The sequence below is a fragment of the Amphibalanus amphitrite genome, unplaced genomic scaffold (assembly GCF_019059575.1).
Source record: "Amphibalanus amphitrite isolate SeventyFive unplaced genomic scaffold, NRLGWU_Aamphi_draft 000137F_arrow, whole genome shotgun sequence".
In the NCBI taxonomy this organism is placed as follows: Eukaryota; Metazoa; Arthropoda; class Thecostraca; order Balanomorpha; family Balanidae; genus Amphibalanus; species Amphibalanus amphitrite.
This window is the reverse complement of record NW_024881632.1, coordinates 252,181-275,037: the sequence shown is the minus strand read 5'-3', so window position 1 is coordinate 275,037 and position 22,857 is coordinate 252,181. Positions and strand designations below refer to the sequence as shown.

The following is a 22,857-nucleotide window of genomic DNA, read 5'->3' as shown; positions in this document are numbered from 1 at the left end:
GAGCGCTACGCAGCCCGAGTGAGGCATAGGACCCCAGACTGACGTGGCTCCTATTTCGGGCCGGCACTGGGAGTCAGGAGCGTCCGTCGAGGTCCACAGAGGCCGCCTGTTGTCCGTCCACTCCAGTCTACGAAATTATGATGGAGTCATTTATGTCGGCTGAGCGTTCCAAAGCAGTCCGGCGGCTGGGGCAGGAATCTAACTGGCATGCAATGCTTCCTATGTTTTCTATCAGGCCCTTTTTGGCCGACTAGATAATAATATGATCACTGGCAATAATAGACAAACATCAGCGTGCAACGTCTTCAATGATCGACATCACTGACCCACTCTCTGCTTGTCGACTACAAAAGCAAAACACATCGCCAAAGGACTGGTGAGTACCTAACTCAGCAAATCCTTACCATCAACGTATCAGCAAACGGCCCTCCTCTCGCCAAACAAAGTCACAACGCTTCACACATTACGGCAGATCTCCAAGGTCCAACAGTTGGACTAGAATTCACAGTTTCAACAATGGCTAGGCTACGACCGCGCGGTAAACCCGTCTCCACAAATCGCACCACTCCTAGTTCCGTCTCCCGTAACGGCTCCACAATGACCGGCGCGCCGCTATGGTTACCAATGTCCCGCCGGCCCGACGCGGTCGCCCCAGAGGCCGCCGTGTCCGCTGACCGTCCGCTCTCCCTCTCAGACGCCCGAACTATCACTGCTACACCTCAGTCTGGCGTCATCCGGGCCTGGGCGGCTCGTGGTGGTCCATGGACATCTGCCTGCGCAGCCTCTGGGCCTCCGCGCCGGCCGAGGGGTCCAGTGACTGGGCCGTGAGCAGGGCGCGGCGGCGCGGCGGCGGCGGCCGGCGGGCCGGACCGACCGGAGCCGGCGCGCCGCCCACCGCCTCCTGCCACTGGCAAATGTGCTCGCTGAGCTGCTGCAGACTGCGCGCCTCGGGCGACGTCTCGGCGGCCGAGCCGGGCGAGCCGGCCGGCGTGCGCTCCGGGGTGACCTGCGGCTGGGCGGGCGGCGCCGGCACGGTCAGCGCGGCCGGCTGGCGGGCCAGCAGCTCGACCTCGCGGCGCACCAGCTGCCGCAGGCTGGCCAGCGTGGTGACGGATACGTCCGGGGAGCGGAGCGGCGCCGGCTCCGCAGCGCCGCCCCCGCCCTCCGGCCGGCCGAGCAGACCCAGGTCCAGCGACAACTGCTGCGAGTGGGCCGTCAGAGAGGTGCGACCTGCCGAGAGACACGGAGCACACGTTACCGGGGGCACCGGGGGCAGGGGGCAGGGAGGGTGGCGGGTGCCGGTCTCACTAGAGCCGCAGTACCAGACGACCAAAACCTTTTCATCTGGTCCCACGAATTCGGCACGTAACTACAAGCGTCGCGTAATTAACATAATTTCACAATAGTAACACTATGTAACTGGTTCGCTCGGCCTATGAAACTTAAATGCAACTCCGTAAAGGTACCTGAACTCTGGAGAGTTTCCTGCTGGGAACTTCAGACCTCTGCGGGAGGGTTCCACCCTACTGACCGCTGCGGGATGGTTCCGGTAGATGGTATCGGGAATAACTGACCTCTGCGAGACGGTTTGCGGTAGATGGTGTCGGGAATAACTGACCTCTGCGGGACGGTTTCCTGTAGATGGTGTCGGGTCCGCAGTCGGACGAGTAGGCCCGGCCGTCGGGCGGCACGTTCAGCCCTCCGCCCAGCTCCTCCCTGAACAGGGTGACGATGTCCCTGCGCAGGTTGTCCAGGTTACGGTAGTTTCGCGAGGCCTCCCGCTTCCTGTCCTCGCGCAGCTCGTACCTGACGGTGGACGGGGTGTCAGTTGTTACACTAGGGTACGGAATGTCACAGGGGAGGAGGAAGGGGTTACTGGACCGTATGGACGGAGTGTCACATAGGCGTACCGACTGGGTGTAACAGCAGAGTATATACGAACGTCGGACGGGGTGTAACAGGAGAGTATGGACGGAGTGTCACAAGGAGTTAAGACTGGGTGTAACACAGGAGAGTATGGACGGAGTGTCACATAGTACGGACTGGGTGTAACAGCAGAGTACGGACGTCGGACGGGGTGTAACAAACGGGTGGAATGTCACATAAAGAGTACGGACGGGATGTTACACAGGAGGGGGGGGGGAGGAGGGGGCGGGATTTTTGTGGACAATGGCGACTGGAACTCCGAGGCATGTGAGCAGGAGTTGCCGGAGAGATGAAGTGTCATGTGGAAGGTGGAAGACTGATTGGGCGTATGAAAGAATGACTGAGGAACAGTATCAAAGGAATCGGGTCAGGGGATGCAGACAGGCTAACTGTCAAAGACGGGACAGAGGGACCCAGATACGGATGGCAAAGAGACGCACACGTGGGGTGGTAACTGGTAACCACTGGGGCTACAGGGGGCCGTGGCAAGGGGGACTTTCCTACAAGCACTAACTTGTCTGCCGACACAGAAAGCTAATGTGAATTAGTCTGTTACCTAGCAAAGCGTGAATAGATCTGAATAGAACATCGAATCGTAGCCGGTTGGAAACTGACGCCAAGGATGAGTGAATGGCCGTCTCACGATATTGGATACGAAGGCGAGCCAGCTTCTGAATCAGCATCCAACGAGGCGGAACAGAATAGTATAAGTGAATAGCAATAGGGTTGGGACCTATCTGCATGCTCTGTATGTTTTGGTAAAATAAAAAAGCTCAGAATTTTTAATGATTTAATTTAAAATCACTTTGTTAAAAAAATGCCTAGTTAATTCAGAAATTAATTATTTGTGGCTGAAAACAACTTGCTTCTGATTGGTCGGGCTAATCATGACGTCACATGTAGGTATATAACTGTCTGTATATTTGGCGCAGTTGAGACATACATTTTCTATGTATTTTCCTATGGTAAATCGGAGTGATTGGTCGTGTTTTCAGTGTCTCTTTATTTTGCGCTGGTATTGCGTGGCTAAGAAGTTTTATCAAGAATGGCATATACTAAAATGTTCCTTTAATAATGGAGCTTCAATATCTGTGAGTTTTATTGGCAAGCGAAAACTGATTTCGCTGTTATTTTATCTGGAAATTACTCGTTTTTTTAGGTCAATATTCAAAATATTTTACGAGAACAAGTTGGCACTTTTCTTGATTTTTGCACTCAAATCGCGTGCGATTCAACTGTATTGGAACTTGCAAAGAAGCTTGGTGATTAATTAAATGAGTTGTTATGGCACTGTTTGCAAATCATGGATAATGAAACTCTGCCAAAGACTTACGCTACATAGCAATGCCTCAAGTAATACGCAGGAGGGACAGAATTCAGAGTCCGATCGAGAAGAATCGGTGCAAATGCTACGAAGACCAGGCAGCTCTGATACAATAGCTAGTCGTCTCACTACTCTCACTCCATTAGACCAGCTGATTCCTGACAGCACCGACTCGGATGCAAAGATGGAGCTCATCTTCCAAGCCAGAAACCAGTTCTTTGATGGAAGATGTGATGCTGCCTCTGTCTCTGCTTTGTTGGCCACTTTGGACGGGGCGGAGCTCCGCTCCTTGCGTGTGCGTGAGCCTGTCATCCAGAAATAGTTCCTTCGTTTGCTGGCCGTTCCCTGATTAGGTGCAATACGGGGAGCTGTAATCAGGGAAGTAACTTTCCATATGAAAGGGGTGCAGGTGCACCCCCGTCCCCCATCCACTAGAAGTGCACCCCCATAGGCTAAGCGGCGCCCCACACGCCGCCACACACAATTAGCTCTAGAGCAGATGGCGAGGGTGATTTCTCGGCTACATTCCATCTCGGCGTCGTGATGCTTGTGGGCTTGGAAAGCGTCCAGTCGTATGTAGGGTAGTGTAGGGGTAGGGTTGAGTTCAATAAGGTCCTTAGTCCTTACATTTGAAAGGTTTGAACAACCCGCAATCAGCACAACATACCACAAGTTAAATAAAAAACTACCAAACTCCGCCCAACTAATATAAATAAACATTACAGCCAAATTAATGGCCTAAATAAAAATATATCTCAAATCCTAACAGTTATCGCGGGTGATGGCGCCATGAGTTGCTATTATCCAAAACATATGCAAATAAACATGTTTGTATGTCCTATGTATGTTTGTTTTAAAAACGTGGCAGCGGCGCTGGGAACTGCAGTCTTAGATCTGGGTATGTTTGGCATCTGCAACTCTTCTACACATTAACCCTATTTCGGACGGGGAGACCTTTCAGGATTTTCTTGTACAATTGCCAAACGCCGCGACGCGAGACATTCAGCTCATATTTGGTGACTTTTCCTAAATGCTCATTGCGCACATCTCAGCAAAAAAAAAAAGAATGCCGGGTCAGGTCAGGTCAGGTAACCAGAGCGGGTTTGTTGACCCCACCTCAGAAAAGTTTGCAAACACGTCAGAGCTTGAGTTTTTCACGAAGTTATTTCCTCTCATCAAGTCTTCAAAACAGTACCTGCAGTATGTGTCGTTTGTATATCTCAGAATTTTTTATTTGTGACCTGAGGTTAGGTCAGATTCGTGACCTTTACATTGCAAGCCTATGGAAAAGTATTGAAATGCGACCTGCACCTCGAGTAAACGAGTCAAAACCACCCAATTCTTTAAGAATTATGACAAATTATCTTATCTGTAATGATCCAGGTGCCATTTACTGACAGGGACACCGGAGAGGGTTATCTGAGCCGAGATCATGTGAGGTGATATCAGATATCTACCATACATCAATGCTCACAATACTTACAATATTGACAATGCTTTTGCTTACAACACTTACAATACTTACGATGAGACCAGCAAGCACTCTGCCGTTACAGTTCTAACTTCTGTTTCGAAAAACGACGTTACACACATTCGCTGCCAGCATAACATGTATTGTTTGACAGTAACAAAATACAATTGACATCTGAACCCCAAACGGACCGCCATCCACTCAAATTTTATAACCCTGACCGGTCAGGGGGCGAATGGAGGTCATTTCCTGGGCATTACACTCAGCCCTTGCACAAAATATCTCACCTCACAGTGATCATTACAACAATAGCACCGACTTGATAGTGGATTTCAAAGTACTTGCATCAGCTCTTCCTGCTATTGCAGACGATCATCTCCTCAGGGTTATGTTGTTCGGGACATGAACGAAGATCGTTTTCGGAGTTTCATAAGTGCTACTGCAACAGCCTGGCACAAAACAGGACTTGTACGCTCTTCTCTGCACTTTGCCCTTCAGTATATCACAAAAGAATTGTTTAGAATCCATCTTACGCTTCTTTCACAGTCTCCCTTGCCACCGTAGGGCGTAGATAGATTGCTGTTGCTGGTAAGTTAAGGCACGGTAGATAGAAATTACCTCGGTTCTCAACGCCTTAAGTTATTTTCATAAAAAAAAGAACAAATAAATGATCAATAAGATGACAGGAATGTAAACATTTTAATCGTAAAGTAGTCCAAATATTGGAATGAGCTTTTGCTATTCAGCATCCTCCGATTCATCATCTTTATCATTTGAAAATTCGAGGTACATAAAATGTTTATCACGCGCTCATGTTAAGTGGGAATATAGTACACGGCAGACACATCAATTTTTGGCACTGAACATTTCATCCGTAAATGTTTTAGCATAATTTAAAGTTAAAAACAGCGCGAATGGCAGAGTGAAGCAAACAACATCTTTCACCCATTGATATAACATGTAATCTGTGGTGCGCCAGATGCGCCATTATTTGTCAACCGCAGAAGGTGACATGTGACGTAACAGCATCAAGAGCATCTTTTTTCAAGAACTTTTCAAAACAAGTTTCCTATCTTTCTTCCCCCATTTCTCTCAGCTTATTGATTTTATGAGGCAATGGTATGCACCATAAATTCTGTGAAAATAGTTTGATCATTTTCATGCATTCTTAAAAAATCGAGTTCCCAACCCCATTGTAGCAGTAAAAGAGCTCCGCAGGAAGGTATTGAGTCTTGTATAAAAGGTGAATGTAACCCGGATCTACGGGACGGATTAGGCCAGTTCAATCAGGTAACGGAGATACATGGTGCTCGGTAGGATGTGTAGGAACATCATAAAGAGCAGCACGAAATACGCATCGGCAGCAGTAGCCTTAAATACCTTCAGCGTAAACGTCAACCCAATTACGCTATGATAAATCATGCGAAATCTGACAAGCCCACGCGGGCAGATCCTACCTTACCGAACGCGGAGGGCCTATGATCGATTAACCGATGCCCTTTCTGTGGGCACCTTCGGACGCTGACCACAGCGGTACGGCGAGCCGCTCGGGCCTCACCTGAGACTGGAGATGTCCTGCTTTATCTCCATGAAGTCGTCTTCATTGGCACCCGAGTGGCGATGCTGGTTCTTGAAATGGAAGATATATCTGCCAGCGCAGCGAAACCAGATCATGAGAAGGGCACATCAGTTGGAGCTATCGGGAGAACAATCCACTGCCAGCTGAAAAGGCGCATGAGACTGCAATACGAATCGGTGAATGTCGCGTAAGACTTTTCAATTTTAGCCTTCTCGTTAAACGTTCCCAGTTCCCAGCCGTCTCCCCTGTACTACTCCCCTCTACCCTAATGTCTGTCTCTCCCTGTGCAGTGTGCACATTACAATCTTCCCCGACTCGTGGTCACCCCTAGGTGCACCACCCCTGTCTTACCCACCTGCTGTCTTACCCACCCTGTCTTACCCACCTGCTGACTTACCCACCCTGTCTTACCCACCTGCTAACCAGCCGTCGCATCACCTCCGAGTACGGCACCTGGCACTCGAACGCCACCTCTGCCGTGGACACAGAGGTGGTGGCCGAGACCCGCGGCTGTCGGCCCGCGCCGCCCGCTCCGCAGCTGTCCTCGGCGCGGTCCGCCTCCGAGTCACGCGAGCCCGCCCGCAGCAGGAACCGCTGCGAACGGGGGGGGGTGAGATGAGGGGAGGGAGGGAGAGAGAGAGAGAGAGAGAGAGAGAGAGAGAGAGAGAGAGAGAGAGAGAGAGAGGGAGAGGGAGAGGGAGAGGGAGAGGGAGAGGGAGAGAGAGAGATCGGACGTGCTATTCAAAATACGTTCTTTATGAGCAATTTAGGGTTACCCAAAAAGCTGGCCTGTTTATCCTCTAGCTTAATAACAGACGACATTATAAGATAGCAACAAGCGTAACGCATCATCTATAGTCACGCATACTCGTTCATTGCCCCACGTAACTCCTATCGACCGCTTCCTTCAGGTAACCTTGGCCCTCTGTGCCAGCGCGAGGTTTATACCCAGCCCTAGTCTCCCCGGCGCCGCTCAACTCGAACTGTTCCCAGCCATGTGGACTGGCGGTGCGGCTGGGCGGAGCCGGCGACGGCGGGCCGCCGCGCTGACGGCCGACCCTCCTCGTGTCACGTCTCTCGCCGACGAGTGGGGGACCGGGCGCGTGACTGAAGCACCGACCCCCTGCCGAGCCCCCCTCCCCATCGGGAGCGGAGACTGCTGACGGCACAGTTTCACTCAGCTCAGAGCCGACCGTTCGCTGCCGGTTCAGACTCAGTCACCGCCGACAGCACTCCGGCAATGTCACTTGATTAGAATATGCACATGTGTAAATTTGGTCATCACTTCAGACACTTTCTGCGACGGGCCGAATGTGGATTGTAGAAACTTAGCTAATTGTTAGCGTTCGACAGCTGTTCATAGAATGAGCAACAGCCATTGGCTAGGCTACCACTGCATACTAATTTGTACCAGCTGTCCTCGACTTAAGATCACGAACTTTGTCCATCCCTCCCATAAAAGACAGCAAAATGCCACGGTCAAGCTCGACATTGTAGGCCGGACGAACGAACATGGAATGGCAAAAGTCGTCGGGGCATTATATAACAAAGTTGAAACAACCTTGGCGAGTCTCCAAGTTTGTAAGCAAACTACCCGAAACGTGCCTCGATTTGTGAACACATGCTAGGTTCTTTGTAAGATACGTACAGAGTGGCTATAGAAGTTGGACTTTTCAGGCAGTTGAGATCAGGATATAGCCGAGTGAGCTGAACAACAGATACAACAGTCTCGGTACCCCAGCCGACTGTCAGTTTCGAGCTCCGGCAGCCGAATACAGTGCCAGTTTATATCGTGACAGCGGACCAGCCGGTGGCCGAGCTGCCACGTTCGCTTCACATCAATGGCCGGTTCAATCCGGCCGCTCAACCAGCACTAAAAGCCACCCGACCCCGCTCTAACTATTTCGGGCACACTGGCGGCTACAAGCGGGGCTGGAAGCGATGGGGTAACGAGGGAAATTGCGTCGGACTAGAGCGTACGCCTGCTTATTTCCGTATACCGTGATGTCGAGTGTAATGCCAAAATGGGGCCCAAACTGATTCATGCCCTCCTGCCGCCTGTTGCCACCAGCGTTACCCCGAAACCCACACTCCTAAGCCCTGAACCCCCTCCCCTCCCCCTCCCTCCGCCCCCTGCCCAACTCACCACTCCGCCGTTGACTCCCGTCTTCTGCTCCTGCTCCTGCTGGTGTTGGTGCCTCTGCTGGTGCTGGTGGTGGTGCTGGTGCGCCGTGCCGTTATCCGCCGGCCGCAGTCGGGCGCGCACGGCCCCAGTGCACTGTCTCGCCGTGCTAAGCACCCAGCGCACGGCGTACCACACCCACTTGGGGCTGACGACCATGTTGAACGGCGGCGGCAGCGAGGAGCCCTGCTCAAAGTAGGACATCCACAGCTGCGAGCGAGCAAACTTCCACTCCCGGTCGGCGTGGTCCTGCCGGCAGAGCAGCGGAGCGGTCAGAGAGGGAGAGGGAGAGGGAGAGGGAGAGGGAGAGGGAGAGGGAGAGGGAGAGGGAGAGAGAGAGAGAGAGAGAGAGAGAGAGAGAGAGAGAGAGAGAGAGAGAGAGAGAGAGAGGACGAGAGTAAAGGGAACAAACAGCGAGGGAGGCGCAAGATAAGTTTGATGTGCAGCTTAGCGACAACAGCTAAGCCGACGGAGCGACGAGAAACGTCTAGAGTAGTGGAGGGATGAGAGAAGAAATGGCAAACGCCAACGGAACAACGCGACAGAGATAAACAATGTGGATGCATACTGATAGGCAGACACATACCATAACAGAGGGGAGAGAGGGCCGGGGTAGGGTAGAGTGCGGGGACCAAGACACGGAAATGAGCAACCAGCGCATAATACAATTAGTAAATTAGACGCCGGATTGTATTAGCATATAGCAACGGCGGTGATGGTACGAAGGACCAACCCAGAAAAAAAACTCGCAACGATCCGTATTGATCAAGCACGCAGCCATTCTGGTAGGCTTGGAGGAAGCTTGACTAGTGCAGCCGGGGGTGTCCTGGACATTGTTTTAGCAGATGCAGGCAACTGAAGTCGAATTCAACGCCAACTACCTTGAAATCTTCCTTGTTCTGTCTAGCTTGCACAACAGGCTGATGTTCAAACGGTTATGACATATGTTGCGGAAACAATTTTCCGGCAGCGGAAGCAAGAAATTCCAGAATTAAACCTTATTACTAGTTAATTGCGACTTCCGCTCATCCTACGATGCTTCCTAGCTAACACAGAAGCTGATCATTGGTTAAGCTTCCTGGCAGCGCAGGCATATGAGACTAAGATCAGATGGGACACACTGAGTAGCCTTTCGACACGACACGAACAGTGGCGACATTTATCCGATTTCAAACGGACACTCCATTTCAAGCGCCCATGTCCGTGGACACCGGCACCCCCAGTCATCTCTGCAATCAGCAATCGCCACGTCGGACGGGTCCCAGTCACCTAACTCTCGGTAACTTTGGATTCCGACTGGGCCGCCGTGACAGCAGCTGGTGCCATTGAGCGGAGCACCAGTCGGCCGGCGGCGAGTGAGAGCTCATGAGGTGGCCGGCAGGACTACTCTGGTGAGAGAGGACATTTGGCGGCACTCCGCCGCCGGTACTCAGATGAAACCATCAGCATAGGCGGCGGAACGGAGAGGGCACCGGGACACCGTGCCCCCTTTTGATTTTGGCATTTTAACATTAGCCCTATGGGCGTTGCATGGAAAGAATCGGACCAAAACTCGGCAGTGCCCCCCCCCCCCCCTTAATTGAAGGAGTTCCGCCGCTACTGACCATCAGTGCACTCGGCATCAAATGATTGGGATAAAACGGCATAATTTCAACGAGCATGGTATAGCGTAGCATCTGCACAAATTTTCAACGATTATGGTGCATCGTTGCATTTGCGGACTGTAAAATGCACATGATCAGGTTTTGATGCTATATCGAAACATTTATCCAGCCAACTTCGTGCTATTTTCCAAACAGCTTCGTTTTCCTGAAATTCATTGTTTGCGGAACAGCTTTAGTCACATGAAAGGATGCATTAAGAGAGCAGGAACAAACGCACCCAAAACTGCTTAACAATGGATCACTTAGGCAAGGAATTAAGTACCCAACGGTGGCAGTACAAGTTCTGGTAGCGGCACCGCGGACCTCACCTCGACGATCTGGAAGCTGCGGCTCATCATGGCGATCAGCATGTTGACCATGACGGTGACGGCCATGATGAGGTAGGCTCCGAGCAGCGTCTGACCCAGCAGGTGGGTGACGGTCTGATGGCGGCGCTGGTCCAGAGCCTGCACAGGGATCTGGCCGAACAGCGACCACAGCAGCGTGGTGTACGAGGTGCCGATACTGCCGACAGAGTACAGTCATGGACGGTCAGTACCGATACTGCCGACAGAGACAGTAGGCGGTCAGTACAGCGTGGTGTACGAGGTGCCGATACTGCCGGCAGAGACAGTAGGCGGTCAGTACAGCGTGGTGTACGAGGTACCGATACTGCCGACAGAGACAGTAGGCGGTCAGTACAGCGTGGTGTACGAGGTGCCGATACTGCCGGCAGAGACAGTTATATACGGTCAGTACAGCGTGGTGTACGAGGTACCGATACTGCCGACAGAGACAGTAGGCGGTCAGTACAGCGTGGTGTACGAGGTGCCGATACTGCCGACAGAGACAGTAGGCGCTCAGTACAGCGTGGTGTACGAGGTGCCGATACTGCCGGCAGGGACAGTAGGCGGTCAGTACAGCGTGGTCAGTACCGGTACTGTCGACACAGTACAGTACACGGTCAGTACCGATACTACCGACAGTACAGTAGACGGTCAGTACAGTGTGGTGTACGAGGTGCCGATACTGCCGACAGAATGCAGTGGACGGTCAGTACCGATACTGCCGACAGAGTACAGAAGACTGCAGATTCCAAATGATGAGCATTTCGAACGAAAACCGTAAGTATCTTCAGACAGCAATAGAGCAAAGACAATTTCGAATGGCCTGTCTCCTCTAACTTGGTCAAGCATGCCGGCTGAGAATAGCAGCGAAGCGATTGAATGCATTCAATAACCAAAGCCCACCAGAATCCCGATGTTTATCAGTTTCTCCAACACCGGATATTGGATCTCCTCGTCTGAGAGCGCCGTTCCACCGCGGCCGGCTCTGGACAGGACCTGAGTCCCAGCCGACCCTTCAGCTGGCATCTCTGACGTTAGCGGCAAAAAACAGCGGCGGGCAGACGACCTTAGAGGAGACCCGCACACTTCAAACGCACGCATGGACAAAGGAGCCGGCCGAGCTCTGCCGGTGGCCGCGCAGGCCACACAGAGATGAAACGCCCGCCGCCGCGACAAATTAAAAAGGCTGTGAATAGCCGGGTTTGTGTGCGTGGGTGTGGCAGAGGAGGAGGGTTGAATGAAGTTGTGCTCATTTCAGAACAAGATGTTGAGAAATGTAGAAACGGAATTGCTGCTATCAGAAAACACAGGGCAGGGTATTTGTATACAGCTATTACAACAACTTGAGTTGACTGATGTCCAGTAAGACCAAATCAAAGGAGTTAACATGGAGTTACAATATAAAAACATGACAATGTTGTACGCAACTAAAATCCCAAAGTAACAATACCAAAAATAAGCCTTTCGCGTAAACAAATATCCAAAGCCACGGGGTACCCTTCTCAGACGGCAATAAATACAACTACGGACAGCGCCGGCACCGCCCTATCTGCCCGGGTCGTAGTTTCAAGACCAAAGACGAGATCGGGAGACTCCTAACTGCACTCGGGGATCGACAAAAGCGCTCCACGGCGGGTATTCGTCATCTGGGGCCCACTATCTCACGTCGATCGCCGTCGGGTCTCTCTCGTCTGACCATCGAATATACCATCCGGACCGACAGAAAGGGCGTGGAACAATCGGAAAAGAAGCCGCGATTAGGTGGGAGAACTGAGAGAACTCGGAGAGAGCAAGCACAGATAGAGAGGAGAGGACCGCGAGTTTCGGCGAGATGGCGCACTTCAAAGGGAACCTTCTGTTGTACCGGGACGCCGGCCCTCCCTGTCGGCCCCCCAGACAGACTACACGAGGTAATTAGATCGCTCGAGAACGAGCCGGACGCAGGCAAGATGCGCGGTAAGCTGCCGTCCGGAGCGAGGCGAAGTCGTCCGGTCAGCAGCGGCAGAGATGCAGCGGCACGCAGCGCCGTCCCCATTTCCAGGGACGTGAGATGAGACCACGCAGCAAAACAACAGCGCGTCGTCGACATAAGTGATGCGACATTTAAGCCGCTTAATGGTTGGGATCCGTCACGGATTAACTCAGCGAAGGGGTCGATTTTACAGCCAATCCGCTGAACGATCTAGAACGACCGGTTGAGTCGTCACACAAGTTGCCTACAAGTTAACGTTTTGGTAATTCGGGCACCATTTCTTGCGAGGGAAGCCCGACATTCGCCAGCAATGGAGTTATTTTGCTTCCGTGCTGCCGGTAACGCAGTGAAGGTAAATACTGATGCGAGAATTCGCTTGAGCTCCTACTTCCACCAAGGCCTCGCTAAAAATAGATAAGTGTGTTACAAGTTGCAAGCCGAAACTTACGGCATTTACTTCAAAAGTTTTGGTTCCAGGTAGTAGCCTAAAAGATCGTCTGAATACGAGAAAATGTTCAAAAGCCAATCACATAACAAACAAATCGCTTCACGGTGGGTAATTAAGCACAATGCACCTCGACAGATAGGGACATTTATGTTGGGTATCGTTTCCTCCGTGGGCCTCGCTGTCTGTCACCGGTTTTTCAATTATTCCACGCCTCCCCCTATAGGATGGGTCCCGCCGCTCTAATAACGGGTCACACCAACAAAGCTGAATCGCACAGATACAGGCTTTGATACGTCTCAGGACGAAACATTTTGAAGCATGATAAGTGGAATGTTATGTCCACATGGCCTCACAGTCGAATAAAATAGACACAAAGATTGTTTTGTCTTTTCAAAACACAATGCATAGTTTTATCAACACTATTATGTCAGCCAATCCGTTCGGTGCTTAGTCTATGTTAGTCGCTCTTTATTCACGCTCTGAAAAGTACTTACATTACGAAGAGTTTGCTTTTCACGCTCTGAACAGCTCGGTACTCACGTTCTGAAGAGCTCTCCGCCCGAGTTGTTCCCGGGCGTGTGTCGGTAGTACCAGTAGAGCTGGTTCAGACCACACGACTCGGTACTCACGTTCTGAAGAGCTCTCCGCCCGAGTTGTTCCCGGGCGTGTGTCGGTAGTACCAGTAGAGCTGGTTCAGACCGCACGACTCGGTACTCACGTTCTGAAGAGCTCTCCGCCCGAGTTGTTCCCGGGCGTGTGTCGGTAGTACCAGTAGAGCTGGTTCAGACCGCACGACTCGGTACTCACGTTCTGAACAGCTCTCCGCCCGAGTTGTTGCCGGGCGTGTGTCGGTAGTACCAGTAGAGCTGGTTCAGACCGCACGCGAAACTCGTCAGGATCAGGAAAAAGATGAACAGAAACTTGATGATGTCTGAAAAGGAGACAATACACCATACGGCTAGTGCTGAATGAGACCCAGGAAAAAGCACGTGCCACTAAGGCAACTCGCATTTAGAAACAGTAAACACGATAAGCATTTACAGGTCGATTGCCTATTACTAAACACACAGCCACAGGAAATGGCGAACCGTACACGGTTTACAAGCTTACGTGACCAAGCATAGGTAGCTTCGCTTCAGTCAGCATACATTAACATCAAGTGATCTGGCCTTGCCGGAATATCTCCTGATTATTACGACAACTGCATTAAAATATAATTACGCATTTAAAACACAAAGTAAATCTCTTAACCCGCGCACCGACGGGGGTCTGCGCCAACTTCGTACCGACGGGGGGGGGGGCGGATGACCGCCCCCCCTGAGATCTCGAGAACGAAGCAAGATAGCGACAAGCGGTAAACGGCATCGGATACGCACGGTCAAGATCTACAATTTTTACTAAGGTCATTTTCAGGTCAGGTCAAAGATGACGTCACAGGGGTCGAAAAAGTCAAAATGGCGGCGCTGGATATGGAGAGAGTTTTTCTCGAATAACTTTCGAATTAGTCAAGATAGGAACAAACTAAGGGCAGCATCGTGATCCTCTCGTCAATCTGCATCGAATAATATATATGTTGACCTCGAAAGGTCAAGGTCAAAGGTTGACCTCAGGTCACGTGACCTCGAGGTCATCATATATATCATTCGATGCGTCTTGACGAGCTGAACACAATGAGACCATCCACGCGTCTGTATCTTGTTCCTGTACGGAGTTATTGGCCAAAAACCTTTGGTGACCTTTGATGACGTAACATGACCTCACAGCTGCCCAACAGCAAAACAGACCTCAAGGTAGTGAAGGTTGATCGTATATGAAGTCATGTATGGTATATGGGGCCATTCCGACCCGTTTTAGTGGTAAAAACAGGGAGTTGATTTTTCCCCCATTGACTTATAATGGGGAGGTCGCGAAATTGACCTGACCTTAGGTCACCGATATCAAAATTCCGAGATACACAAATTGTAGCTACTAATGACCTAATAACATCCTGCGACTTTCAAAGGCCTCCGACATCTACTGTAGCTCTGGCACGGTGACAAAGTTGCAAAAAAGTGACTTGAGGTTGGGTCATTCAAAGTGACCTGGTGACCTGACCTTGAAAGGTAGGAGGTTCAAACTTGCACACCATGTGTAAAATTGATGAGGGAATAGTCATACCAAATTTCGCGGCGCGTAGCGCCGCGGTTTTCCCGCTATTCGCGAAAAACCTCAGGGGGGGGGGGCGGATATCCGCCCCCCCCGTCGGTGCGCGGGTTAAATGTTGTCCATACATTGACGTGTCTTACTGAAACCGCCATCCTGATCAAGTGGCCCAGGACCTCACCAACTGGCCTGATCACGATGTCAACTGATGACCCCACCGCCCCTGATCACGTGACCCAGTGACGACCCACCGTCCCATCACGTGACTGACCGATGATCATGCATCCGAGTGAGATCTGCAGCGGCCCCAGGTGCGGGTTGGTCTGGAACAGGTAGATGATGCGCGCGAAACTGAACACGGAGGCCACAGCGAACAGGCCCTCGGCGATCAGCGTCGGGTCGTTGATGGGCCACAGCAGACGGTCCATCTCCCTGGTGGGAAAATAACGGGGGTCAGATACTGAGGCTCAGATACTGGGGACTGGTGGGTCACAGCAGACGGTCCATCTCCTTGACGGGGGCGGGGGGGAGGGGGGGCACTAACAGGGGTCAGATACCGAGGGTCAGACAGTAGGGACAGACAAGGAGGGTCAGACACGGACATACAGGTGATATATTACGGCTTAACTATTGCGGTGTTTAGAGCTGCTCTGGCAAGATACGTAGAAACAACGATAGTGACATTTTCATGGCTTGATACTGTTCTTTTCACTCCTCCTACACACACACACACTCTCTCTCTTCCCCTCTCTTTGCCCTCCCCTAACTCTCTCCCCCCCCCAACCCCTCTGCGCTTCACTGTGTTCATTAGCAGACGAGGCAACTAGTTAACTGTAGTTGGTCCCGACTCAAGTTCTATCCGCCGGACTCGACCCGCCCTCGGTAGCCCGGTTTGGTGTCAAACGTCGCAGTTTAACGGCAAAGGCTAGACGCCGGCGCAAATCAAACGTATCGCTTGTTCTGACCTCTGGTCGGCGTCATTTACACCAGACGAAATGTCATACGGCTCTGAAAATCTCGCCATCAGAGCGCAGCCCAACTCCAAACGACTCCCATCTCACCACCTCCGCACCGGAGGAGGGGCGCGCCGCGTGCCGAGTCACCTCTCATCCGGCCGATCGACCGGCTCCCATTGACATCTGGGCCAATTCACAGCCACTGGCGATCCGACCGCCGCTCGAAACCCGATCTGTTGGCTCCGGCTGTCGTGCCGTGCCGAGGCCACAAATCAGCGCCGGACCAGCGCTCTGAATAGCCGCCCGCGGCGCAGCGCAGTGCCCGGTACATTTGTCCCGTCGCGTCGTATTACTGGCGCGTGCTCGAATGACCATGGCGTGGGCGCAGCTCGGGGAGGGGGGGGGGGGCGGGGGGGGGGCAAACAGCCCTGGCACAGCGAGCGACAGACCAACACCAGCACTCTGTGGCGCGGAACGGGTTATCAGGTCAAATGACACATTGCCTGAGTGAGTGCAGTGCACAGAGTGAGCGGAAATTGAGCGTGAATTTCTTTTCGTTTCAAATATTCATCGGAAAAATGTACCAGCCATTACCAGGAGTCAGAATGCCTCCCTCGACAGTGACTTACGTGCTCATTGATCCGGCGTTTCATTAATTATCAAACACGTGTATCATTTTCACATTTAACTCAGATAATGTTTTCATTAGCACAATACCAAACAAATCGTGGACCTAACAAGGAGCATGGAGATCATTTTCCCACCCTTTCAGTAACTTTTTTGTCAAAAACTTTTTCACTTGCATTCACATTAGCAAATATGGTGACCATAAAAAAGGACCGCAAGGACCAGAAAATGAGGATTCGCGGCAGAGGACAACCTGCGGTGGTCGTATATCACGACACTGATTTCTCAAAATACGATTAATTTCTGAGATCAAGCTGAGGGACCCCGAATACCGATTTTTACTCAGCTTTGGGTAGCTTTTAATTTAACACCTAATGCCTTTCCCCAAACTACTTCTTGTAAAACCGCTCCGTTAGCTTTTTTAAGTTTCGGGCCAAAACGGCTGACAGCGAAGTTTGACACGCCGACTGCTTCTCATCGCAACAAAATAGTTTTATGAGTGGCCGTAAAAGGCTCCCGTCGGGGAAAAGTCAACCTTCGCAGGCGTAGTCCGAAAGCAAAAACACAAGGGAGGAGCTAGAGGATCATTGGTGAATAGGTGAATAAGTAATTGAGCGAATAGGCGAATAAGTAATTTACGGGGGCAAGTTGCAAAACGAGCTAAAAAAAAAAAAACTAGTCAGTTTAGCTTTCCATGAATCCGGCCAGTCAGTGCATACCTGCATACCCGGCTGCACATCTAACACCTCAAGAGTTTCTGTACTTTCTATCATGTACGTACGCACTTTTGCCTAGGTCAAGCCACCAGCACTATGCGTCCGGTTTACCAGTTTGTCAAGAGTGTGCGCCTGTTTTGCCTTGGTCTCGCATCCGGCTGCTCCCGCTAAGCGCTTCATTGAGCCGCCACTAAGCACCTCATTAACCCAGTCCGTGGCCTCTGTTCAGCTTTCCGCTCAACTTCGCCTTCGGCAATGCTAACTTTTGGCTCCGTTTTGGCTCATGCCCCGGGTGGTGGGGAAACTTATCAAACAAACTACTCCCTCCTAACAAACTCCGCAGTAGATCATATTTTGCTTCTAGCTCCCTCTATCCCTCCCTCCCTCCTTCCCTCCCTCCCCCTCTCTCTCTCTCTCTCTCTCTCTCTCTCTCTCTCTCTCTCCCACACGTATTTACTCGCGTGGTCAGCCCAGCGATAAGTCAAATCAGCAGTCGTGGTAAGCGCGGAGCTCGCTAGTCTGCTAGCTGCTTTCCAACCTAACGCTTGCTTGATAAATTCTGCGCTTATCTCACCTTAGCTCGCTGAAATTATTACCCATATGTTCCCACACATATCCAGAAGATGCAATATGAGAAATGCTCAGCCTGGAAGTGACCTGTCAATCAAAGTGTCCAATTGCGCTGTCTGACTACTGGTTCACTCCCCCCTGCCCTTTCCTTCCACTAAGAGACTGACCGGCAGCCGTAGGATCCGGAGCGGATCTGGAAGTAGGCCACCGCCCGCAGCGAGAAGCTGCAGATGTAGATTGAGAGCATGACGAAGTCGAGCCAGTTCCACCACTGGCGCACGTAGCCGCTCAGCCCCTCGTCCCAGAGCTGTTTACACTCGGCCCACACCTGACGGAAGGGGGGGGGGGAGTCAGGGGGCGGGGTACGGCGGCAGGGGAGTGCTGCAGAGGTCAGTTCGAGAACCAGGCTGCAACTCCGTGCGGCTGGTATGTGTTTAAATATGCATCTGGTCCGTGTGATTCTATGAATCTGGCCAGTGTGAGCAGGGAAAGCAACTCCAAGTTTCTACCACTGACCCAGTTATAGCAGTAAGCGGCTCCACTCCAATACCCGCTCAACTCGGTACGACTACATAGAGGCAGACTCTCGGAGAACCTGCTTAATGACATACGCTGCTCCGTAATGATATGCACCGCAAAGGCAGATTGTGTTGACAAGCGATACGCTGGTTTTCTTAGAAACAAAGAGGCGACACTTGTCCGTGTCAAACTTGCGTCTGACACACATTTCATGATTTGGGTAATAGCTTGTCTTCACTTCTGCAGTCGTGCAATTTAATTGTCTCCGTGTTCATCACATCCTCAATAAAAACTGAGACCTGTAAAATGATGAAATTAAAACCCAGACGTATTGTGTTCGGCGCAGTAATGCAAGTGGTATCCGCCGGCGAGCGAACCTCTGTAAGATGACACCAAGACGTGATATATGTAACTGCCGGAGAACGCACACGGCGGGGTCTGGATACTAATTCCAGGTGATCGCATCCAATCAGAAATGGTGGGGATTGCATGGTTCCAATAACAGAGGCTACAAAGCCGATTAATGATTGCTCATTCGATGCGCACTGCGCTCAAAGCAGCTTTCAATGGGATGCACTGACATCGTCATTGTGCTCTATTCGTTAGAAATATAAGAACGGGTCAATGTTTCATACGTTATTAAACTTTATCATACTTATTTCGCCTTACGTTTTTACCTTTGAGAAAATACACATAACGTCTGATAAAGAACGGTATGCTGAGACGGAGCAATATGAAGCATTGTTAAACAAACAGTGAGGCCCATATTCATTACCACGATCAGACTGCGGTTTTCCCATCCCACCGAGTAAGAGGACTGGTAAGCCCCAGCAGCGGCCACCTACCATTCCGGCCACCCAGAAGATGATGAGCCACTCGACGGGCGACGGCTTGGGGCCGCGGATGTTCTCGTGGGAGCGCTCGTCGCCCTCGGGCCTCATCGAGGCCAGCACCAGCAGCAGCAGGAAGAAACAAAACGACGCGCTGAAACACACAGCCACGGTCAGCAAATCAGCGCGTGAGCATCAGCATTTCATGACGAAACGCGATGGAACATGCCGATGCATAAATGTAAACCGGCATGGTAGCTGTTTGTTCCCTAATGGCCGTGCATGTACAATAATACATTCATATTGCATGCGCGCAAAACATTCTCTGAATGTAAAGTTCATAATTCAACTGCTTGCTCAAATCAGTGACCTTTTATTGGTCAAAACTCACGGGTAAAATCTGCAGAAAAGGCCAAGATTGGTTGGTTCCAAACTCCATAGAATACAGCGCCATTAGTGCCTTCTGTTCTATTCAACTACTTCATTTTACGGCACGATAAAACATTCAGAATGATTTCCGCCAACCTAAGAGTCTCTGAAGCGTAAGAGGAAAGCTTTAGAAAAGAAACGATTTAGTGGCTACGGATGAAATCTACTTGAAAAGGTGCTATCCATATGTTCTCGAGTCAGATACCGCTAATATTGGTGAAAAGTCTTATCAGCAATGAGTGATGGTCCCGTAGCTCAGTCGGTAGAGCGTTGGACTCCGCGTGGTGAGAGGACACGTCCCGGTTACAACAGTCCTTGGTTTGAGGCGCGATGGGCGCCCGAAGCTAATAAAACTCCTCACGGGTATGGGACGTGTGGTTGGTGGCAGACCGTAGCCATCTGAAGTCAGTGAGGGGACCGGTTGAGCGCGGATTTACGCGTCCGTTAAACCTTGGACTCTAAATTCTGCCATAGACCAGAAATTGCACAATCGGAATGAAGGGGGCAGGGTCAAAGCGACAAGCTCTGTTTAGCGGGCGCTCTGTCATTGTGCACTCATGCGTTCAAAACGTTAGATTCTGCATTCTTTGAGATACCACCCGAGCGTGAGATTGACGAATGAGCGCTACACAGTACACAGTAATGGTATACCTTGATCATTGTCAGCCCGCATTCAACCTTACCATCCTATTAAATGCTGTCCAATATGTCACATTCAATGCTCACGGCAAAAGGCGTCATCAACAACATTCATGCTACTATTTTGACAGAATATTCGTATGGTCTTTTTTTGCTATCTTCCATGCTCCTGTCTCCGTACAATCCCTGCCTCCTTCGCTCCCTCACTCGGACCCCGCTGTCGCCGACCCACCTGTGGTAGATGAACTTCATGAACGGACTGCGGATGGCCCGGCCGACCCGGGAGCGCGGGAAGAGCAGGTAGAGTACAGAGAGCAGCGGGATGAGCAGCACGATGACGGCGCAGATGAGCACCTTCAGCAGCGGGTTCCGGCCGCGCCACAGCGGCAGGCCCGTGTACCACACGGACATCAGCATCTGCTGGCTGTGCGAGTGGGCCACAAACTAGCGACAGAGTTACGTGTCAGTAAAACGGGGATTCTCGACAATAGTCGATACTCCATATGGCGACAACGGAATCCACGCAACATAAATTTGGTCAGTGACCATATTCATAGCACAAATTTATGATTGCCTCGTAAGATAAAGGTCATGTCCGAATACCAACTAAGACCTAAATGGTGTGACTAAACACACATTTGCACCTACGTGCCCGCACACGTAAGTCACACACATGCACGCCCGGCGAGTTTCACCTGTTTCTGTTCGTATCGGATGGCCAGCCGGAGTCTACTGAGCGCCGCCGGCCGATCGTCCTCGGCAGCGGGCCAGTCGGCGTCCTCCACCTCCTCTCCGTCCTCGCCGGCCACCAGGTCCTCGCCAGGAGTCCTCCGGTCCAGCACTGCCAGCACCTGAGCGGGCGGAGAGGAGGAGAGCGGCGGTCACCGGGAGGATTTGGCACGTACTAGCTTTGCACACATAGTTAAATATCAACTCAGGACGAAGAGCTCCAACGAAAAGAGCGAAAAGAGCTTGGAAAAGAGTCGTTTCCTGGTGCAAGAGCTCCAACCTCAAAAGTTGTTTTCTGGTGTACCCAAAGACGGAATAAGCAACTTAATAAAATCTGAGCTAAAATTGGGCAATTCACGATATGACCCATTCCATAATAAGCTAGACAAGGCTGCCTAACGGGCTATCCTAAGCTGTGGCAGTGCTCAGCACCGTCCCAGGCGTCTTGGCCGGCGCATAACCGCGGTAAATGTTTAATCAATGTCCGCGGGGCAGAGGCTGCCCCCTGCGCTGTTCCCGGATACCAGCCAACTGCGGTACTATCACTGCCAGAGCCGCTGGAGACGCAGACGGCAGACTCGGCGGCGCACTGTACTGCTGTTCTACCACTCCCAGCAGATTAGACTCAGCATTCGCGGGATAACGTGGATCGGTCTCGAACTCTCGTATCACGAGACATATTTGTTTATTCGATAGAACAAAACTGAGCATTGCATTAAATATGCATGGGCATTGATGGTAGCGTGTTGTGTGCCTCACCACATATCCAGTCTGGTGTCATGCTCCGTGCCGTTACACGCAGGCAATCTGCACGCAGGCACGTCCCACACAACACAGCACACGTGTAGTGTGTCATGTGTATTGTGTACTGTAGTATGCCACAAAACAAAACAATACCACCCCCGCCCCAGCGCGGCCCATCCCCTCGCGCGTGTCTCGGGACTGCAATAAACGACCGACGGCGGCCGGCGCGGGCCCGGGGGTGCCTTTCTTCTGGCGCGGGCGGTGCGCCGAGATCGTCATTGATCGCCGCGAGGACAGGTGAATGACGCGACTGATAAACGGCTTACCATAATGCCGGCGAGCGTCCGCCTACGGGTAATGTTCGGCGCCCGGCTGCGGGGGCAGCTATGTCGGGTGGGCGGCCGCTAATGGCGCCGCTGCAGACCGGCATTGTTTATCGGTCGGTAAAGGGGCCGGACCTACTGGTAGGGCGATCTCGCCCGCTTCTAGTACCACTGAAACTTATTCGGACTTTATTACAACCACCCACATAAGCGTTGGTGTTTCCTTACCGGTGCATAACAAGCTTCTCCTCGGTTTAATAACAAAATATATGCGAGAAAGCGATTGCAATCTCCCAAGTCTTCCCAAAAAGTGACACGGAACTTACTATCAAACAGCGACTAACCTCAATGATATGCTGCTGTAACTTCACTGACTTCCACGCACTGAATACTGACCTAAGCAGCCTGTGGCGACTGACTTCCGAGACCCATAGGGCTGGCATTGAATGTCCGAGGGTCCTTGCTAACCGAGACTGACCTCGGACTGAGATCCGACCCCTCACTGACCTCCTCTGAGCTGCGGCACTGCTCGAGCAGGTCACAGGCGTAGCGTTTGCACTGGTCGCTCAGCTGCTGGTAGGTCTGATGGAACTCGTTCTCCCTCCGACTCAGCTCAGTCAGCTCCCACGACAGCTGCAGTGCAGAGTCAGAGTCAGAGTCAGAGTCGGGCCCACATACTCACGGTGAATCATGGTAACAGTACAGGGTCACTGACAGCTGAGTTAGATGACTCGGCAGTCA

The 22,857-nt window shown here is 51.6% G+C and overlaps 1 protein-coding gene across 1 annotated transcript in view; it reads right to left on the bottom strand.

Moving 5' to 3' along the window:
- Window positions 1-73: 73 nt before the first annotated feature.
- LOC122382315 (transient-receptor-potential-like protein) overlaps window positions 74-22,857 on the bottom strand; it is a 49,297-nt gene continuing 26,513 nt past the window's right edge. Inside the window, exons 5-20 of the mRNA XM_043367491.1 lie at window positions 22,624-22,749; window positions 21,016-21,171; window positions 20,553-20,764; window positions 19,268-19,406; window positions 18,067-18,231; window positions 15,306-15,462; window positions 13,700-13,823; window positions 13,433-13,534; window positions 10,455-10,650; window positions 8,447-8,731; window positions 6,716-6,894; window positions 6,280-6,369; window positions 1,619-1,806; window positions 1,058-1,230; window positions 896-1,012; window positions 74-127 (exon numbers count right to left, since the gene is read on the bottom strand). Of these exons, the coding sequence (XP_043223426.1) occupies window positions 74-127; window positions 896-1,012; window positions 1,058-1,230; window positions 1,619-1,806; window positions 6,280-6,369; window positions 6,716-6,894; window positions 8,447-8,731; window positions 10,455-10,650; window positions 13,433-13,534; window positions 13,700-13,823; window positions 15,306-15,462; window positions 18,067-18,231; window positions 19,268-19,406; window positions 20,553-20,764; window positions 21,016-21,171; window positions 22,624-22,749 (2,463 nt within the window). The remainder of the gene's footprint in view (window positions 128-895; window positions 1,013-1,057; window positions 1,231-1,618; window positions 1,807-6,279; window positions 6,370-6,715; window positions 6,895-8,446; window positions 8,732-10,454; window positions 10,651-13,432; window positions 13,535-13,699; window positions 13,824-15,305; window positions 15,463-18,066; window positions 18,232-19,267; window positions 19,407-20,552; window positions 20,765-21,015; window positions 21,172-22,623; window positions 22,750-22,857) is intronic.